The sequence below is a fragment of the Hakea prostrata genome, chromosome 7 (assembly GCF_041222555.1).
Source record: "Hakea prostrata isolate BN-2017 chromosome 7, UWA_Hpros_2, whole genome shotgun sequence".
NCBI lineage: Eukaryota > Viridiplantae > Streptophyta > Magnoliopsida > Proteales > Proteaceae > Hakea > Hakea prostrata.
The window spans coordinates 54,031,596-54,054,275 of record NC_142606.1 but is presented as its reverse complement, the minus strand read 5'-3'; the positions used below and the strand labels follow the sequence as shown (position 1 = coordinate 54,054,275).

Here is a 22,680-nt window from a genome sequence, read left to right as displayed (position 1 = left end):
CGATGGCGATGGCTGGCAATTCGGATGAAATCCTAAGCAGAGTGTTTGGGTCATCATTGACAGAAGCAGCTCAAAAATGGTTCTCGAACTTACCATCTGGAAGAATTGCTAATTTCGATGAACTTGCCCGAAAGCTTATCGGTCGATTCCAAAGTGGGATTCAAACCAAGAAGACCGAAGAGACTATATTCACTATCAAACAAGAAAAGAACGAGTCCATTTTGGATTATCTACAGAGGTCCAACAAAGCTACCATGGAGATCGAGAACCTTGATGAACAGGTGGCCAAGACAACACTATTCACAGGCCTTTCTAACAGGCGACTCCTGGAGTTGTTGTTATAGGATATGCCAACCACTTACCTAGAACATGTTCAGAGATGCCAGAAGAAAGCAGAAGTGACAGAAATCCTTGATGCTCTACAAGGAGAGATAAAAGCAACAAATAAGGAGCAAAAAGCTTCAGAAAAAGGCCAGTGCTCAAGAGCATAGAACGTGATCGGGGGGCAAAGGATGATCTGGATGGAGAGAACACTCGCCCTATCGTGCTAAATATACCCCTCTAAAAGCCTGACAATTTGAGATCCTAATGAAGATTAAGGATCAAGATATCCTGAGATGGACACCCAAGATGGTAGCCAAGCCTAGGGAAAGGAATATGGACAAGTATTGTCGTTTCCATAGGGATTACTGGCACTACACTAATGAGTGTAGACACTTGAAGGCGGATACCAAAAGATTAGTATCCCAAGGACATCTGGCCAATTACATAAAGCGTCGTGATGACGATCGGATGAAAAGAAAAATTGGAGAAAAGAGAAGAGAGGGCTCTGGAAGAAAGACCATTAGGCCGTCAAAAGAAAAACTGAAAGTGAAGGAAATAGTAGGTCCAGTCAATCCCCGATCCTCACAATATTCGAGGGACCAGAGCCCAAATCCCTTAGAAAACTGAAAGTGAAGTCAATGTTTATGGGATCAAGTGAGGCCGTCAAAAGAAAAGGCCAAGCGGGCAGGAAAGCATCATGTTCAATGAAGAAGACGAAAGGGGCGTTTGTACACCCCACGATGATGCGATCATGATCAAAGTGGAGATTGGCCGTTGGGAGGTACACAGGGTACTAGCAGACACAAGATCATCAGTAGATCTCTTGTCCTACAAAGCATATCAAAAGTTAAAGATGGAGGAAGATTTGCTAAAGCCAACGTCTACTCACCTATATGGCTTTGCTGGATCTTCAACATTGGCAGAAGGATCAGTACAACTGGATCTGATAGTTGGAAACTTCCCAAAGGAGACTACCATTCGAGTAAACTTTTTGGTCGTTTGTGAACTCTATGCATACAATGTCATACTTGGGAAATCTTCCCTTACAAAGTTGGGAGCAATTGTGTCGACTAAACATATGAAGATCAAATTCCCAACCAACAAGGGCATAGGGGAGAGGTAACTTCTAATCAAAAGGCCTCTAGGCAATGCTATGTTTCTTATTTAAAGGACAAGACTGGACTGAGTAAAGCTACGGCTTTACCAATCAAAGTTCTAGATGATCTGGATGAAGATATAATGCAAAGACCCGAACCTATTGAAAAGCTAGAGCGAATCCAATTGGATTCTACCGACGAAGCAAAAACAACCTTCATCGGGTCCGAACAAATAAAGGACTTCAAAGAGGAATTGAGGAATTTCCTTCGGGAGAATGTTGATGTATTTGCATGGTCGGCTGCTGATATGCTGGGCATAGACCGAGATGTGGAAGAACCCAAGTTGTGGATTTACTCGAAGGTCAAGCCTATGATTCAAAAGAGAAGGAATTTCTCGATTGAGAAGCAAGAAGATGTTAGAGCCGAAGTGGAAAAGTTGAAGGGAACGGGATTCATTAAACCAATTGAATACCCAACTTGGCTTGCCAACATTGTGATGGTAAAGAAGGCGAATGGGAAATGGCAGATGTGTACTAATTACATAAACCTTAAAAAGCATGCCCAAAGGACTGCTAGCCTTTGCCCCAAATAGACCTCCTGATTGATGCAACAGCTCATTATGAAACTTTGAGTTTCATGGATGCATATTTGGGTACAACCAAGTCTTGATGAACAAGGAGGATGAAAGGTTCACTACGTTCATGACCGATTGTGAAAGCTTCTACTACAAGGTCATGCCATTCGGGTTAAAGAATGTTGGAGCAACCTACCAAAGGGTAATGAAAAAAATTTTCAAGGACCTGATCGGGAAGAACATGGAGGCTTATGTAGATGGAATGCTCATGAAAAGCCTTCAACATCTGGGTCATGTTTCAAACTTAGCATAAGTCTTCAATATTTTAAGGAAATATCAAATGAGGCTTATTCCCGAGAAGTGTGCCTTTGGGGTGTCTTCGGGGAAGTTCCTAGGATTCATGGTTTCCCAAAGAGGAATTGAGGCAAATCCGATGAAGATAAAAGCCCTAATAGAGATGAAGCCTCCCAAGACTGTTCGGGATGTACAAGGCTTAATAGGATGGGTGGCTACTTTGAACAAGTTCATAGAAAGATGCTTACCTTTCTTCAAGGCTTTAAAGGATTTGAGAGGCAGTAAAGAAGCAAGATGGACAGAGGAGTTCTAGAAAGTGTTCGAAAACCTAAAGTTAATGCTAGGCAAGCCAACTCTGTTATCCCGACCTGAGAAGGGTGAAACTTTACAAGTTTATCTAGCAACTTCGTCTTCGGCAATAAGTGCACCTCTCATTCGTGAAAAGGACAAGAAGCAGTGGCCAATCTACTATATCAATCATGTGCTTCTAGATGTTGAAACCAGATACATAGAGATTGAGAAGCAAGCTTTGACTCTCATGATGACAACAAGGAAGCTGAGACCTTACTTCAAGGTGCACCCAATCGAGGTATTAACTACTTTTCCTCTGAAAAAAATACTTTATAAGCCAAATAATTTTGGGAGGATGGTAGCATGGTCGGTAGAGCTTGGAGAATAGCAAGTGGATTTCAAACCCGAACAGCTATAAAGACACAAGCTTTAGCTGATTTTGTGGTTGAAACTATGGCTCCTGTTATGGAAGTGACCCAACCAACAACCCCAACCATGTGGAACATTTACATGGACGGTTCGAGTAACAAGCAAGGATCAGGGGCAAGAGTGCTAATCAAGAGTCCAGGGGGGTTTATCATCCGTTATGCACTAAGGTTCGGGTTCAAAGCAAGCAACAATGAGGTCAAGTATGAAGCTTTCCGACTGGCCTTCGACTAGGAAAGGCCCTTAATGTATTAGAGATAGTTGTTTACAGCAACTCCCAGCTTATTGTTAATCAGATACAAGGACAGTTTGGGACAAAGGAGCCTCAACTAAAGAAGTTCAAGAAATTATACAAGTACTGGAAAAAGAATAACAAGAAGTCCAAGTTTTTTAGATCCCGAGGAAGGAGAATGATGAGTACATTTATGTGTGAAATCTTAGGGCATAAAGCATACATTTTATACACTTAGAGTGGAGTTACCTTGGGTTTTGTGTTGTTTTTGCAGATTTTAGGACTTTTTAAGATTTAAGAAAATATTTGGAGTTTTGGGCTTGAATCATGCAATTTTACATGTCAAGAAGTCCATTCAAATTCTCAAATGCGAAAATGGGCCTGATCTGGAGCATGATGGGCTAGAGATGTGTGATTATGGGCCAACTCCGAAATATTGAAGAGATAAAGAAGGCAAATTTGATCTACGGCTGAGATTATAAATTATCAATCAAATCTACAGAGATATTATTGAGAGAGTCCAAATGAAGAAAAGAGTCCTTGCATACTTCAATATCTTATTTCCTATCTGGGATTTAATTAAAAAAAGAAAAAGAGGAAAAAGAATTATATTTAGAGAAGGAAGAGGCAAAAATCCCGTTTTTGAATGTCTCTGTCCTGTTTCGATCAACCCTTCATCAAACGGTTATCCGATGTCCGATTGTGCTGATTTTTGAAGGAGAGCTTCAAGACTACTTAAACTTCAAATCCAACGGTAGAATTATGCATCTGATCTCTCTAAGTCGGCACGATTAGTACGTCAAAACCCTAATTGGCTGAGTCAGATAGGAACCCTAAGTTTTATTCAAATTCAGCCATGCCTCATATCTCATGTAAACTCTATAAAAGGAGAGCATACTCCATCAAAGGAGAAGATGTTTTATAGCTTAGTAGAAGCATTCTTTCTTCTTTCTTTAGTTTATTTAGGCTTTCTCTAATTTTCTTTGCTTGCATTTGTGAGATTTAAATTTCTAGATTGAATGTTTAGGTTTAATTTTTTTATGTACTGCAATTCAAGTTCAAGTTTCAAGTTCAAGTTTTAAGTTTTTAGATTCGTTTTTCTCTGGGTCTAGCAATTGCAGTTTTAAGTTGTTAGGGTTGGTTGAGATTCAAATTGTTTGTTCAATTCGCAAGTAACCTTCTTTATTAATCTTCTCTCCTCCCTCCATTCCCGCTTTTATATACCCCTCCATATTCTTAATTTAGGATTTACTTTCAAGATTTATTTCTTGTTCTCCCATCCCCTGGATACTTGATCAGAGATGCCTACAGTCGTGCCTCTCTTTGGTTAAGGTTTCCATTTTACTTTTTGCAATTTACTTTCTGTTATTTACTTTCAGCAATTTACTTTCAGCATTTATTTATTGTTCTCCCTTCTCCTGGATCCTTGATCAGAGATGCCTACGTTCGTGCCTCTCTTTGGTTAACGCTTCCTTTTCCTTTTATTGCTTTGTTATTTACTTTATGTAATTTACTTTCTGCACTTTTTTTTTTTTCTTTAATATCCGTTCCCCCGATCGGTGGACTGTAAGCTACGGCAAAGGGTCCACGGTCAAAATCATTATTATTATACTTTCCTTTTATTCGATCCAGAGCTGACACTCGGATCACTTCCCTGTTCCTTTTATTTTTATTGTTCGCATTTTTTTTCCTGTCTTTTATTTATGCATTGATTGTGTTTAATTTATTTTTTGTTTCAATTCGATTGTATTAGATGTATGGATTAGGATCGTTTAGTTTAGTTAATTAGTTAACAAAAATTGAATCATTCCACTCTCGCATTACTATTAAGAAGTTGAATTCTAAATGGCATATCTCCTTGAGATCGACCTGTTAGCTACACGATACCGTGCGCTTGCGGTTACTTTTAAATTTCATAAACAGAGAACGCTATGGCAGATGAATTATCAAGCTTGGCGAATGCGAAGGAGAAAACCCTTGAGCCTTTGGTCTACATTGAGGAGCTAAGCTTCCCGAGTACCAAAGGGAAGGAAGTATCGTACGTTGAGAATGAACGATTCTGGATGGATCCGATCATTGAGTACATTTGAGATGACAAGCTGCTCGAGGACCCAAAGGAAACCAGACTCATTAGTGTTCGAGCAGCAAGTTTCACAATCCAAATGGGAAATTATAACGAAGCTCATACTCTGGGCCATTACTCAAATGTTTAGGACCCAAAGGATCGAAGAGTGCCTTAACAGAAGTCCACGAAGGTATCTATGGAGCTCATATGGGAGGAGGAGCACTGGCACACAATGATACTCAGGCTCGGGATATACTGGCTGAACATACAAGAAGATGCTCTAGAGTATGTGCGTTGTTGTGGAAATTGTCAAATAAATTTGACAATATCAAAAAAACCAACAGCACCCTTGACGTCAGTCCTTAACCCAATCCCGTTCGACATGTGGGGGATTGACATCATGGGGAAATTCACCAAAGCTTCCGGTGGTCTGGAGTACTTAATTGTGGCAATCGATTACTTCACCAAGTGGGTGGAAGCAATTCCAATGGCCACTATTATAGAAAAAGAAGAAGAAAAAAAAAAAGGTGGAGAAATTCGTGTTGGAATTCATCATACACAGATTTAGCATCCCAAAGGTCCTTGTGACCGAGCATGGGACACACTTTGATAACCCACAGTTCGCACAGTTTTGTGGAACTTACATGATCGAGCACCGAATGTCTTCAGTAACGTACCCCCAAAGCAACGGACAAGTAGAGGTAACCAATCGAACCTTGTTGGGTGGAATCAAGAAGAGATTGGAGTCCAACAAATCTTTATGGGTGGAAGAACTCCCAAACGTGCTATAGGCTTACAAAACAACAATTCGAATGCCAACAGGGGAAACACCATTTAAATTAGCCTACGGGTCATAAGCTTTGGCTCTGGTAGAAATAATGATGGGAATTCTAAGAGAATGACAATTTGAAGAAAAAGCTAATGATCAAGGCCTGATAGATAGCTTGGATCTATTGGACGAAGTCCAAACAAAGGCTATTGCCCGAACTCAACCTTATCACAAAAGCATTGCGTCACACTACAATGCTCGAGTAAAGCTCCAGCAGTACCAATCGGGAGACCCAGTTCTAAGGAACACTCTTGCTTCGAACCCTCGTCACCAAAATAAATTAGAGCCTTCATGAGAATGACCATATATGATCGTGAAACCAATGGGATCGGGTGCCTACAAGTTGAAAATCCAATAATTGATCGGGAACTAGACCGATCATGGAATGCAATGCACCTAAGGAAGTTTTACCCTTAGTCATTTTCTTTGTTGTAATCCCGGAAGAGATTTTTAATAAAGTTCAAATTTCAGAAACCAAACCTCTTTTGAATGAGGGGCCATAGGTATAGTCATACAATATGCTCAATTTACAAAATGATCAATTCAAAAGGCTTCGGTTACGACCGATTGAGTCCTTTCAACACTTAGAAAAATTCTTAGTAATTCTCTAAGAAGAGGCTTCAGCTATGCTTGAATGAGACCTCCCAACACTTAGAAAAAATTCTTAGAAATTCTCTAAGTAAAGGCTTCAGCTATGCCCAACTAAGAATTCTCTAAGTAAAGGCTTCAACTGTGCCCAACCAAGCTCTAAATTTTGACTTTGGATTCCCTCAACATTCCCTAAAGCTTTTTGACCTCCTGATCGAGGTCACCTATTCTCCCGACAACCACTTTCAAATCCTTAGTGACCCTCCCTAACTTTAGACTATCCTCCTTGAGCCAAGATATTTCAGCTCCCTTTGCCTTCACCTCCTCCTCCTGCTGCCTTATTCGGACACTGAGACGACTGACTTGAAGTATAGCATCCATTATCCTGTGGAAGCTATCTGCAAGCACCCTACAAAAAGAAGAAAGGTTTAACATTCGGGAAAAAGAACTATGAACACTTGTAAAAATTTTACAAAAGATTCAAGTTGGAGAACTTACTTGACCGAGGAGTTGATGAACTCCTCATCAATGGCAGAACCAAGGATTTTGCTCTCGGTATGCATTTGGGCAAAGGTTCCCCACTCCAATGCCCAATCAGTTTCTAAAGAAATGCATTCGTTCTCAGTTAGCTGCCATTAGGGAACATAAACATTCCCCATATGTTTGGATTTCTTCAAAGCAGCATCATCCTAGAGGTCGTGCCTCCTCTTCGTCATAATCACTTCATCCTGGGTAGACTCCTCAGCATCAATGGGACCTTTCCCACGTTCGGAAGCACTATGCAAAAGTGTAAGGACTCCCTTCGAGGCTTGTGTGGTGGCCTTGAGGGAGGCGGCAGCAGCAGTTTTGGATTGTTTTCTTTTTTCCCTTAGAGCTCTGTCTTTAGCAACTTCCAACCCTTTGGAAGCCAAGGCCTTCACCGCCTTCGGGTTGTACCTGGCAAGCACTATAAAAGGAAGCATAAGAAGTTAGTACAGCATATAGTACAAGGCAAAAGACAAGACTGAAAACAACAAAAGTTTTTGGAGCTCAGCGGGGGCTAAACCCCACATTTGAAGGACAACATCATACTCCATTGCCAGGCCATGGATCTCCTGACACGCCTTGATAGATTTTATCTTCTTCAAGGCACTTTCGCCGTCAGGAGACAATGGCAAAGCATGATTCACCTGGGTATAAGAATCAAGTTGATTCTAGGCGACTGGGAAGTTGAATTCGGACAGGGCTCTCGACAGAAAAAATACCTCGGCCCTTGTGATTAGAAGGGCAGGTACCTTCAGCTAGGATACTGCCTGACCACCCCAATTCGGTCTTCGAGCACTTGGAAACAAACACCCAACCTAGAGGGTTGGATTTTTTGATGTAATAAAAATGAGAAAAGAGTGGAAGAGAGGGATAGACTTCAAGTTCGAAGTAGAGCCCAAGGAAGCTGACGATATGACGCCTCGGGAGGAGCATCCCTAGACAAATTTCCCAGTGATTTAAAAATTTTCGAAAATAAAGGAGAGAAAAAGGGAAATCTGGTGCCACTCTTCAAGGTTTCCAGATAGATAGAAAACTCCTCGGGAGGGTTATAATTAACCCTCTCATTCAAGTTGGGAACCCAAAGGAGGTAAGAGAAGGGCATGGAATAGTAATCTAAAGCTGAGGCAAGCTCATCACCATTGAGGTGAGAAACAAAGAAGTTGGGATCTTAGGCAAGTCTCTTAGACTGTCGGGAACTTTGTGCAATAGCCTGTTTAGGGGCTTTCTGCTTTCAGGAAATTGAAGGAGAAGCAGTTTTTCTTCTCTCCATCTCATTCCTAGGTTTTTCCCAAGGGTTTGAGCAAATGGAGGCTAACCAATGGTCGGTTATCCTCTACCCTTTGTCACTCGACAGTTCAATTGAAGCAGAGGGGGTGGGTTGGTTGCCGGAATCTTCATCCGATGTCCTAACACTACCCATTGGAAAGAAAGGAAAGGATTCTATAGAATTCTAGGGAAAGCAAAAGACTAAAAGCCTAAGACGAAAATCCCAAACCCGAAAAGAAAAGAAGTGATGGAATTGAGATGAAACAGTGATAAAGGATCAAGGACTATGTGAAACCCGGCCCTAACCTTAACCCAGAAACTCTGTTGTTTGTAGGTCCGAAGACCCAAAGTAGAAGTGGAAGTGGAAGTCAACTATGGGACATATCAGTGGAAGACATGGTGTTCGACTCCGAACCCATGGAGATTGACAATGACGCCCCATACTTGGAGACCTTGATGGAATTAGGAAAGAGACTACACCTTGATGAAGAGAAGCATGGTTGATGATCTTAGAGCTTGGTTGGACATGATTTGAAGGCATTCTTCCATGCTAGGTTTGTGAGAAGCCCATTTTATTTTGATAAGAGTTGGACCTTCATTTCCCTAACTTAGGCCTTGCTGACAGCTTGGGTCGACTGGGCCAATCGACCCACAAAGACAAAATCTGTGCAAGATCCTCTGTTTAGGTTTATGATGCTCTATATAATAGAACTTCATGTTTCTTAGCCTCCTTTGTTTCTAAAACCCCTAAAGAACATGGAGAGCTCCTCTCAAACCCTCTCCTTGGTGTTGGTGAAGAACTCTTACAATTCTTAAGTTTCCTCTCTTGTTCCTTCAATCAAAGGTTAGTAATCTCTCTTGTATGACATTGATCTACTCTTACTATGATCTATTATCTGTATTGAGATTATGAAGAAGATGTTGCATCCTTGCAATCATCTCTTCTACAATCTCCATTCATTTTTATGGTACTATGATCTTCATATTGATCTTAACCATGATTCTTGTGATTTCTTCATGAAACTATGATCATACTCTCGATTTGATTTCTCTAGCATTATAGATGCATCTTCATGATTATTCATATCCTTGATTTACTGTGTTAATCTACTGGAATGAGATCTCATCATCTCTAGTTCTTCTCTTGAGTTCATAGCTTGTTTTCATTGAAAATTATGATTTTATCAAATTAGAAAGTATGATTCTAAATTAGTAAGTATTGGTATTGATCGTTGTTTGATGTCTAATCTATGCTAGTTAGTCTTAGATTACTATTTTAGAGATTCCCTCCAAGTTTCGTAGCATTTCGAATCTTGTAGAATAGGTTTCGGAACAAAAATCAAATTTTGGATGTGTACTGTTCATTGGGTCGACTGGACCAATCGACCCAGCCAGTCTTCCTAGCATGACAGCAAGGGATTTCTTCGTCCATCTTGATCCGTTTGATGTCTATTCTTTTAGGATTTCTTCCTAATGATTCTTTAGTGCTTGTTTAGGGTTTGTTTGCTAACTTTGGATCCATTCTCTTGTTCGTCCAGAATATCTTTGAATCTATTTAAGGTAAGGACAATTGTTTCCATATTAACATAGATTGCACGAATCCTAATTTCTAAATTGGGAAACACATAGATTTGCTACTGATATTGTAGTTTCTAACTATGATATGACTGCTGTAAGTACAGTAGGATCTTACTTTTATAATTCCTTTATGTACTTGATCATGTATGGACTCTTACTCATATATGTTGCATATTCAGTTCATCTTGTCTTTATGTATTCTTTCATATGATGAGATATCAGTTGTGTACGTTATTATTGAATTGGGATTATGATTGATTAGGTATAATTTGGGATTGGGGAATGTCCTTTTGACATTTCTATCCTTGGACATTAGTGGGAATAGTATGGGATATTTTCGATGGTGTCCTTTGACGTTTTTCCGGATTATTGGTTGTTATACCTAGGACTTGTCTAGCAATGTTCGGCTAGGATGTCCCTGTTATATCATACTCGATTCGGAAGGGTATTGAGACCAAGTAACTCGTGGTAGCAATGGAGATTTATGGGCGCTCAAGACCCGTGAGTTATATCCGTGAAAGGACATGAATCACATTGTGGATACTTGTGAGAGGCCATTCATTGGTAGGGTTACAATTAGTAGATTTGGGCTCATGGGCCCTCAAGACCGGTAGCCAACCTGTGAGAGGACATGAGAGCTTCCCATTTATTACTTGTGGATGACCAATAGGGTTAATGAGTTCGTAGTCCGAGTTGATTGTAACCATAGGATACGCTGACACTAGTGTGAAGGATACCAGAAAGGATCATCTAGGGCGAGGAATGGATGTATCTGGATCTAAGTTGATATAACCAATTAGATGACTTGCATTTGGCTAAGCTTTACCTTGATAGGCGCCAATACTTAGACCAATGGTGATGTGAGAGAGCGGTGACTTAAACCCAGCCATGGAATGTCCCGAGGGATGCAGGACCCAACTACCACCGGCAGAGCCCAAGATACCAAGATGGTTAAGGGAGAGTGACTGACCTACCCAAAGAAGTATGGCGCTATGACTTAAAGCATGTCTGCCTATAGAGACCAGTATACATAGAGTTAGACCCATACATGCATTGTCTATGTCATATCATTTTGCATCATGCTATGTTTCTGCTACCATGTTATTTATGTTGTTATGGAATAACTTGCCTTGTTGAGTTCTCTTGAACTCACTCCTTTCGTGCAAATATCGTTTATTAAATTATTCTACAGGTGTTGATGACTATGATGGCTAGTCTAGGAAGCGCAAACCGATGAAACATACTTCACTCAAGGTATTAGCAGTTACGAAGATTAAGGTGATGATCCCGCGTGTGATCATACTGCGTACCAGGATTAGCCCTACCTTGGAGTGGAAGTGGCCGTGCTTAATTTCTTAAGTTTATGTTTATGAAGACATTCTTTATAAAGTAGAAGAAACTCTAGTTTAGTTTGATTACTTCTTTCTTTCCTTTCTTTTGGGAATCAATTGTAATCTTTTCTTTTAGTTTCGAGCTACATTTCCGCTGTAATTGTAGAGTGATATTCCACCTCACTCTACCTTTTGATTATATATATTGGTATCATTTCCGCACTCTGATGTTATTTTGTATATTTCTTTAATCTTCTAAATATTGATAACCTTGATTTAGTCTTGTTCTTGATTATATTATTGTGAATGTGGGAGGTTGATTTCCTCAATACTGATCTTCAGGGCTGTGGATCACACACTCAGGTATGCCAGATAGGGTTCCGGCTGAGTGGATGTGACAACTTACTTGCTTTTAGCTGGAATGAGTTGAAGCTTGAAGACTGGGAAGCTTGAACTTGCATAGCAAATGATGAAAATCTTCAACTGCAGACGAGTTCACAAATGGAGAAGTAAAAGTTGAAGCTGAGAGTTGGAAGGGCTTAAAAAGACAAAAGGCAAGATTGTGAACCAAGGAGATGCATTCAGATCAACAGTCGAGTTCGAACGACGTTTCAAAACCTAATCCAACGAACAAGATTAATCACAATTGACAGTTGGGAGGTTCTAACAGTTCGAGTGAAAGAATAATGATGGCAGCAGCTGTCAGAGGCCACGTGGTGTGCGTAGGTTATGAGAAGCGCATGCGGCTCAATGAATGTATTGTTGCGCCAATAGAGTAATAAATGCAACGTTTGGAGTGACAAGAGCACATTTGGCTTTTCACCTACTAAGTTTGGTGATCGTGATTGAGGAAAAGCAAACCAAGCCATCAGTCATTTCATCCCCATCGCTTGGCCCTGGGGGGGGCTCATGATAAGGACAAAATAACCCTGAATCGGGTTTGACCACGGTCGGGTCTATAATCCCAATCAGGTTGGTTTGAAGGGTGAACCGATAAGTAGCTTGAAGAAGAAGGAACCCGACAAATATGGGAAGAAACGAGGTCCCGTAAAATTCGAGATACACAATCGTGCCAAACAAGGAAACCATAACCGACTTCGAAGGATGAGGAGAAAACCCTACAATCGGACGGCCACAAATAAAGAGCACAAACAAATCTGATGGTCGAGAATAAGAGATAAACCCTAAATAAAATAAAGAGTTGCACAAAGGAGAGTTATCTGAATCGTTTTTCTCCATTAACACTATTCAATTAAGCTTTGCAACTAGCCAGAGCTCTGTGGTGATATGCTAACTTAACCTTTGGAGGTGGCTACCCGACCGTGCGGTCGGCCCATGTCTAACCTTGTTTTGCACGCAAGCACTAAGGAATTCGAGGGCTAAAACAGTTTTTGGACGCATCAGTAAGTATCATTCTATGATTGATTTGAGTGATTTCGTTACCTTTGAACAATTGACTGTATAGAGTGAATCCTAATGAGAGGGTATTGAATCACGATGCATCTTGAATCTGATGATTTATAACAATTGATTGTTCATCCATGTTGACTAATGAGATTTATTTGAGATTGATGAGTCTTGATTGGAATTCAATCTGTTTTTGAAGTCATGTTAGTCATTAGTATTAGAAGAGAAGATTTTTTCACAAATAATACTTATGGATAAGCAATGGTTTAAGTGTGGTGAAATTTGATAAGTCTACATAATACAATATTTTTATTCCTCAATTTACAGTTCTTTTGCTGATTTTTCTATCCAATCATACTTAGAAAGTTTATATTTTAATTCGGGAAGCAATTAGAGGTGCTTGGAGCGAATTTGGCAACTAAATTCGCAATTTTTGGCAGTTTTGACCAATCTTCTTATTTTGCACATAAGTTTCCCCCAGAGCTCCGAATTGAGTGATCTAAGCTAATGTGCAAAGCCAAAAATGCAATCCACAATTTTAGCTCTTAAGAATCTCCTAGAATCGAAGTACAAGATGGTCAAATAATTGATTGACGAAATCATGATCTATGCTACCATATAGAAGATCAAATTTTGGAAGTTGCCATTTATTTTTGAGATTGAAAGGAAAGAAGAATCATCTGCTGAAGCACCTCCATATAATTTTGAGTAGTTTTGATCAAAGAATTATCAGTTGATGCACTACCATTTGTTTCCTCTTCAAGAAGATTCTTAGATATTTTTATGACTTTAATTTCTAGAAATAAAGAGGTTAACCTTAGGCTATAAAAGAGGAGGAAGGGAGCGAAGAAGAAACACCAGAAAATTCACCAAAAACATTATCCTTCTTTATTTAGATGTTTTCTTCTATCATGCAAGGCAAGGCTTTCTTTTTCAGTTTGAAAAGATGTTGAACCCAATCTCATGTACGCATTAATAAATACAATAATGTTATTATTACTCTCTTTTTTCTTTTTTTTTTTGAATTGATTATATTGTTTTAAACTAATTGATTTTGATTTGTGTATGTTTGGATTAGTTTAGGCATGCTAAATCATTCATATATAAGGCTTTTGCCAAAATCGACACTTTAATCTATAATTGGTGTTGATTTTGATTCACGTGTGGCAATTAGTAATTGTTAATCGCCAAGGACAACACAGTTTAAGTTAAACAAATCGAGCTTGTGAATCTGATGCTTAAATTAACCTATTCTTCTATTGCTTAATGCAATCACTGCACCAAATCTAGAGAGCTTGTTCTAGATTGTCCAGCGGTTAGGCCTAATCAAAGAGCTTACCTTGATTAAACATACTATGAAAAATTAGGGTAACAAAGTTTATTGTTACCTACGGTTAATAATTTCAGATGAGAGTAAGAAGGGATAATTACTGTTGCCCCCTTGTACTCTGATTTTATTACTACTTTATCCCCTCTACTTTTAAAATTGCTAATCCAACCTTTAACTTTGTTTAAAATTACTAATGCCCCTTTCCGTTAAGCTCAGTTAGTTTACTAATGATGTGGCATCTATATATTTTTTTAAAAACCCAAAAATAACCCTACAATTATCTCTTTACTTATTTACTCTTTTGCAAGTTATAATACTATCCTTAATTAACTATAGAGAAAAATTAACTTTAAATTAATTTTTTTTTTCTAAAAAGAAACTACCGAATAAAGAAAAGACTTGATTTTTCTTCTCTAAAAAGAATTCGCCAAATAGAGGAGATATGTGATTAAATAAAACTTAAAATAGAAACTAAAATATTAGGAAATATCAAATGTAATTCAAAGTTGAAAATTAAAAATCTCCTAATATATGTTAACCATTGTACAAAGTATGTGGTCCCACCAAAGCCACAATTTATTGTAAAATATAAGATTTTAAGGATATAATTGATATTCAATATAGTTTCTAAAAATGAGGGTAATGTCATATTTTTTATTTCTTAATTTTAATGAAGGGAAAATAGACATTACATATTTGATGTTAACAACCACTTAACACCGTTAAAAGTGAGGGGGGCAACAATAATTTCATAAAGAAAGAGGTTTGATTAGTAATAAAACCAAAGTACAAGGGGGCAATAGTAATTATCCCGAGTAAGAATCGCATTATAATTAATTTTGCTATTCGAGAAAATGTGGAAATTGAACCAGAAATTGGAAATATTAATCTGATTGTTTTTTATTTTTTAATTTAATTTAATTTTAATATGTTTGAATTATTTTTCTAGTTATTTTTAACAATTACCCCTCTCTTGTTTTCAACATGTTTAACTTGGATTAATCAAGCATTCTGGATTCAATCTTACTTGCCATTGCTACCAAATCTAATAGTAATTAGGGTAAGATAATTATTTTTTATGTATTCGATGTATATCACATAAGGGTGTCAATCGGTACGGTTTTGGTAATTCGGTACGGTTTTGGTACAGTACCAACTTTGAATACCGAAAACTAGAACCGTACCGTACCGAATTTAAACGGTACGGTAATGTTTCGGTATTTACAAAAACGGTTCGGTACGGTTTCGGTATTAAATCGATACGGGGAAACGGTTTAAACACGGTATCTAGTTCAGTATAATTTTTGTACAAATGAACTTATGCCACTTTTGTTATTAGTTCATTAAGATCCTAATGAAATTGTGATAAGCCAATCGATAGAATTTGAAATTAACATAGATAAAGCAAGTAAATCTAATTAATAGAGACAAAACAAGTAAATCTAAGAAGAAGAATGAGTGACGAAACAAAAAATTGAAATAGGGAATTAGGGATAGGGTAAAGCAAGTAAATCTAATTAATAGAGACAAAACAAGTAAATCTAAGAAGAGGAATGAGTGATGAAACAAAAAATTGAAATAGGGAATTAAGGATAGGGTAAAGGTAAAGTGTTTTAATTGTAAAATTATAATTTATATCCCTTAATTTTGTACGGTACCAATTCGTTACGGTTTCGGTACGTACCGACGGTATGAGTACCTAAAACCAGAACCGTACCGATGAAATTCGGTTTCGGTATGTACCGTACCAAATTTTGAACGGTACGGTATGGTGCGGATTTAGATGGTATGGTTCGGTACGGTTAAACGGTTTCGGTACACAATTGACACCCTTAAATTATCACACCCACTCAAAGTCATCAAGATGGATTATCACTTTGTTCATGAACAAATCGCCACAGGCCACGTCTCTATTAGATTCTTCACCAATTCATATCAGCTGCAGATATTACAACCAAGGACCCCTCTAGTCCTCAATCTTGTTCCGAGGGAAGAGGGAGGAGGGAGGGAAGGGAAAGTGTGAAGGGGCAAAGGTTTGAACTCAAGATTCTTAGTCTTACTACTTCTATATAAGAGGTTGCCATCACAATGCCAAAAGCACATCCACCATACAAGAACCAATTGATATCAACATTAGTATGGAATGGGGTTTTATAGTATTAGAATGCAAATAAAATTCAATGACATATAATTGCAATATAAATTGGAAATTGCATAAATGGCCAACTAAGAAAAACATTAATACCATAAGATTCACTCCATATAAATGAATTATTAATATGTAAATGAACAAAGAATATCTTTCCTCCAAAAATAAATGAATTAAAAAATATATACGAAATACAACCCTTTGATTGCTGTACAGTTCCATGATGTACGAAACTACAAATTGACATAAACTATACCCAAAAGAAATAAACCAAAGAGTTATCAAACTCACAAATCACCAACCAAAGGTTAGCCCTCACAAATCAAACCAAACTATGACTCAACTTACCTCACCAAAACTGAAATGAATTAGAATGGGTAGCATTAATTCCCATACTCAAACCTTTTAACTAAGTTAATAGATTCTCATCGTATGAGAAAGCAAATCTCTCAAGAGAGATAATCTTGTTGGTCATGATGAAACTCTTTTCCAAGTTTACGAGAGAAAAGCCTACAAGCATCCATGCTAAGGTCAATAGCAGCAGAAAGAGCTACAAACAATGCAGCATCAGCCATGCAAGTTACATGCTTCACTCCCACCTCCACCAAAGGCTTACTGATCTTCCCTTCACCTTCTACAGTTGAACCCATCACAAAAGAACCTCTAAGTGCAGGCCATAAGCATAATGCAGCTTCACTACCACCTGCCATGCTTGCATCTATACAAAATTTTCCACCTTTACGAACACTCATGGTGGCCTCAGCAATGGAAATTCCACTGCTGGTGCCATTATCAGTGACGAGCTCAAACTTGTAACCCAGACCATCAATGGAACCTCTCTCTCTCCATGCTTCTAAACGTCCCCAAGGCTTCCAGCTGCTAACTGAAGAGCCATGAGGTCTGAGGATGAGCCATGCACCTGGGTTTGAACGTGAAACTCGATCAGAACCAGGAGAAGGAACAAAGGGTGTGATCATGGAAGCAGCAGCAACTGGTGAGCCTGAGAGATCATGTACCATTACCATCCATCCTTTTCTCTCTCTTCCTTGACGTTCTCTCTCTCCTGCAAATGAACTCATCCATCTTCTCCTGGTGGTGGTGCTGTTGCCAGAATCTAGTTGCAGAGATCTGCCATCACAATCCATAAAACGCCAAGATTTTAAAAAGAAGGAAAAAGAGATGATGAAGATGTGGAAAAGTCAAACGAAAAAGAAAGAAAAGCATCTACACAACCACCACAATCAGACAGTTGCAGTTGCACATGGTGTGAGCCCCACGAGAGTACGAGACCATGACTGCTTTTAATTTCATTTTAATATTTCTATTAATTAAGCAATTAGTTCTATATGAGAGTTTTGAAGAAAATTAATCAAAATTTGTTTAGTTTAATGAGTGATGAACAGAAACACAAAAGAAAGTTTCATCATGAAGGAGTAGTTGGAATATGGAATCCTAGGATTTCTGTCACCTAAAGCCCAGATTATCTTTTTCACATACGGGTTCCTCAGAAACAAGAGAAGAAAAAAAGGCAAATCCAGAGCAGAGCCCACTTGAAATCTTGAATTAGATTTCATTCATTTCGAAATTCAAAATCAAAAGAAAATAGCTGGAAGAAGCACTTCTTCTTTGGGAGCTTTAATGAAAGAAAGAACCTGCAATCCTTACTGAGTTTGAAATTTTGAAAATTTGAAATTTGCAAACACAATTAAATCTTTTGAAAGAAATAGTGAAGAGCAGAAGAAGGTAAACTAACCTTGATCTGGAATTCCGATCAGCACTGAACTTGCAACTAAACACTGGCTGTCTTATATTCCCCTGGATCTGAAACACTACAGGGCTGCATTCAGGTTCGCCGCCGAATTGGAAGACGAACCGTGGATCTGGTTCAGACCTGACAACCAAGAACAACCGAGCCGATGGTTTATCAGAACCTTTGCCTAGCTTCAACCAACCGGTCTGGAACACGCAAGACTTAAACTCGGCACCTTTCAAGTCGAGATTAACCCGAACCCGGCCGAGTAATTTACCAGAACTCATACCACAGGTTCGACCCATCCGGCCAGTGAAAACGGACAAGTGAAGGGATGTGGGTTTGGCGGCGAGACGGCGGAGGCTGACGGGTTCGAGATGGAATTCGGCGGAAGAGGTGGCGGAGTCAGGTGGAGAGTCGCCGGGTCCAGCGCCGGAAGAGAGTGGAACGAGAGCTGTTTGGGATGGAGAGAAGTTTTTAAGTTGGATTTTGCAGAAGCATGGAGTGGACGATGGATGAACACCTGAACCTGCTGGTTTTGTTGCTTGTGGAAGCTTCAATGCCAACGATTCAACGATCAGACGAACGAACGGGCATGGATCCATTGCTACTTCTTCTTCTTCTCCTCTCTGTTGTGGAGAAGATGAGATCGATGGAACTACGAAAGGCTTGTAGGTGAAGAGACAGAGCTGTCAAATGCGTAAGTGAAGAGTTTCAAGAACATCTATGTCAGGTCACCTGTGTTGTTTCTACTTTTATATTCTCTCTCTCTCTCTCTCTTCGTCTCCGCTAATTTAACGGAAAATTCTTTTTCGCGGGAAACTGGAGAGGCAAAATAAATGACAGGCTTACAGGGTCTGTGGTGGTTATGTAGGACCCGTATTTGGAACCGTCACTTTGGAATCTTTTTTGTAATCTGACGGCTCTCATCGTCTAAACAAGTGGGGTCGTGAATTGAAATAAAGGAAGAGTAAAGAGAGAATAATGAGAGTTGTTGACAAAATGCATTTCATCCTCAAGTTTTTTCAAAAATGGTATAAAACCAGCTGGAATTAGCTGTCAACAAGCTGTTCATAAAATGATAAATTGCCCCCAGTATACCCCCAAAATGACTCATCTGTCCCATATCTGAGGCCCAGAAAGATGCATTATCGTGTCAGAATCATAGACATGCGAGATTGAGAGAGATTTCGCAGTTCTGTCTGACGGCCATTTCCAGAGCTGCGCCAACCATGATATACACCAGATGTGGGGCCCACTTGCAACCAAAGTAACGCTGCTGCCGTTTTGTGGTGCTCGGGCTGCTGTTAGGATAGCGACAACCCAGACGCAGTCGGCACGGTGGCCCACATAACCCTTTGATATCCCCTTGAGGGTGATGTTTTTCTTTTTTAGGTAATTTTCATCCGGACATGAAGTTCGATGTATGACATTTTTAGTCTAGAAAAAGTGAAAAACTATGATTTTGTATTTATCTTTTCTATGCTACAGAAAAAAATTAATTTAAAAAGAAATTATCATTTTTACACTAATTTGCCTTTTTTTTTTTATTATTATTTATAATTTTCATCTGAACCCTCTAACACTTGGTTTATGTCATTTTTAGTAAAAAAAACCTAAGGCTTTTCATTTATCTCCCTAGTGCTATAGAAAAAATCAATTTAAGAAAAAATTATCACTTTTACTATTAATTTGCCCTAGAAAAAATCAATTTAAGAAAAAATTATCACTTTTACTATTAATTTGCCCTTTTTTTTTTACTTTAAATTTTCTACATACACACCCCCCACCTGCCATGAAACTCGTGACTCTCTTTTTAGTCAAAAAATTATCGAAAATTCCTAGAATTCAAATAAATTTTAAAATATGACCAAAATACATTGATATGTTAAAATAACTCAATTACCCCTTAGCTTAAACCCTGTTTGTAAAGATTATCCTTAAATGGAGATGAGTGTTTGCTCTTTGGTTGAGTTGAGCAAATGGGAAATGAAGCAAATGGGTGAAGGGCGAATCTCTTCATCCATCTTGGCTAAGATTCTACTTTGCCGAAATGGATTAAAAAAAAGGGCAAATTGTGAAATCCAACTCAAACCCTAATCCGAAAATTTATATTATAGGTCAAAAGACCAGAAGTGAAGGTAAAAGACAGTTGTAAGCCATCTCAATTGAACCCATTGAGTTTGACCCAAAGCCAATGGAGATTGATGATGGAGTTTCTTCTATAGAATCCCTATCTGATTGTGAGAAGAAGTTTGCAGCTTATCGGTGTTGAACTTGTATGAAGGACTTGAGTTCAAGTTTGACACTTTTGGAAATGTCCTACAATGCTAGGTAAGACCCTTTGTTAAGTTAGAAAAAGACCCAGTGGAGCTTTTGGCATTCGAAGACCAAAATCTGAATTTGACCTTACTGGCACCTTTGGTGGCTTAGCCTTGGTCGCTTTAAGCGACCAAACATCTCAGGGATAGTTTGGTCACTCCTTGGAATTTTGGGACTTCGAAACCCTATATAGTCTATTTTTCATTCTAATTCGTTTCATAATGTTCTAAACATGTCAGAGAACATGGGAAGCACCTCTTAGCACTCTCATCGAAGCTTTGGAAGATCCTTAGACATTCACTAAAGTTCCTTCCATCGGATATTCTTCTTTAAGGTTAGTAATCGCTCTCACTCTCGCTAAGTCTACTCTCTCCTCTGTTTCTACCCATCTTTGTGATTATGAGGAAGGTCTCATGCCACTCCTATGACCTATCATTCAATCCTCATAGTCTTAGAGTGAATCCCCATTCACTCTATTCCTTCCGTGAACTACACTAGATGATTTCAAAAGGAAGTCCAGTGTAATCTTCACGAATGTATATTCATTTGAAGGATTTGATTTTTACTTCATGATAGATCTATTCTTAAGCTAGTTTTTTTATCATGATCTATTGTTCCCTCTTTCCTAAAGTGAATCTCCATTCACTCTAGTCTTTCTGTAAAACCCGCAGACTAATATCGGTAAAAGCCTATTTTATGATTCGATTTGATTTCTTTTCCGTTGACCGTATCAAATGCTTAGACCTTGCTAAATAGTCTTATTATTCCGATGGTGATGTCTGGCTTTCGGCATGATGTTCTGGCCCACAATGCGACTGATGACCCTAGCAGATGGTGTCATCCTAGCACTAGTCCGTGGACTGTGACACCTTGTATCATCCCAAAGAGTGGCACAAATCTCATGAAGCTCGTAGGGAAGAAGAAAGGAGTCTACATTAGCACCCGTAGGTATCCATCTGCACTCATGTGGATAGTATGGTACCTGCAGAATGTGAGCCAGTGTCGTCATAGAAAATCTAATCCGTTCTCTCGGACCCGACTCTCAATTATCAGCCGAAAAGAACCCTGACCTCTAATAGCCTCGCTGAAATATGATAGGTTGCTAAAAAACAACCTCACTAACTCTGGATATACTGGAAGATCTGCTGTGAATAAATGAGTCCACCGCATGACATCGAACCTCTGTCGAATCCGAAAAGTCCTAAGATGTCGAAAATGCAATAACCGACTGTACTCTATATGGCAATGCTCGAAGAAAACCTCATACAGGAACTCTGCCTGAGGTGTGACAAAGTGATCTCAACGAATAACATCCTCTCCTGGCTCTTGGAGTGGTACTCTACCCTGCCTCTACCTCTCCTGCCACCTATTTTTCGTCCCCGTGGTGGCATGATGAGAATGTGTGTTAGGAAGACAAACAGAAGATTGATGTTAGCATTCTTGCAAAAAATTCAACAAGAAGGGCATTTTCATAATTTTTTGAAAATTTTTAATTTTGACGAAATTGCAATTTGAACATACTAGCATGTGCATTATACTTGGATTAACATTTTAAGAAGTTTTTTTTTAGAAAAATCCACCAAATTCAAAGTTTAAAAGTGAAAATTCAGCAAAAAGGAAAAAGGGGATTTTGCATTTTAGGTCAAAAGAGGATTTTTGAAAATTTTGAAATTGGCTCAATCAAATTGCATGCACACAACTACCATATCATATCAAGTGTGTAGGAATTGATTTGGTGTTAAAATTCCTTGCGGTTTGAAAATAATTGAAGTTTTTCAAAAGAGGGATTTTCGGTTGTATGAATAATAAAAGTGAGCATGATTTCAATAGAACTTCTTGTTAAGGCATGGCATTGAATGGAAAGTTGTTGGAGCATGTTTCTAAATGTACCTAGGCATGTTTCTAACCAATAATAGCAAGTAATTTATAGTTTTAAAGAAAATCATGTTGTTGGTAAATGATATTGAAGAGAAAGAGAAGAAGGAAGAGATCTTACATGTGTATGTTGATCAAAGTTGATGGAGAGTAGTTGTTGAAGCCTCTTGCAAGCCTTGGAACCCTTAGAAACCCTAGAAAACCTTTTTCCCAGAGCTCTCTCTCAAGTCTTGAGTGTTTGGAATGAGTTTAGAATGATGAATTGTGACTTAAAAGCCTGAAATTCGCGCACTGTGTGCATTGGTCGACTAGGCTAGTCGATCAACCAATCGACCAACAGTGATAGAAGGCCCAATTGCTGTTGGATTTTGGGAAAATGTGATTTTTGATCCATGAATGATTGTTTGAAGGCTATATTGATGATTCT

The 22,680-nt window shown here is 38.7% G+C and overlaps 1 protein-coding gene across 1 annotated transcript; it reads right to left on the bottom strand.

Moving 5' to 3' along the window:
• Positions 1 to 16,398: 16,398 nt before the first annotated feature.
• Positions 16,399 to 18,815, bottom strand: LOC149011389 (uncharacterized). The gene is made up of 2 exons (XM_089162104.1): positions 18,060 to 18,815; positions 16,399 to 17,434 (listed from the first exon to the last, which is right to left on the bottom strand). Exons 1-2 carry the CDS (start codon positions 18,659 to 18,661, stop codon positions 16,756 to 16,758), a joined length of 1,281 nt encoding a protein of 426 aa, XP_089018230.1. The 5' UTR covers positions 18,662 to 18,815; the 3' UTR covers positions 16,399 to 16,755.
• Positions 18,816 to 22,680: the final 3,865 nt, after the last annotated feature.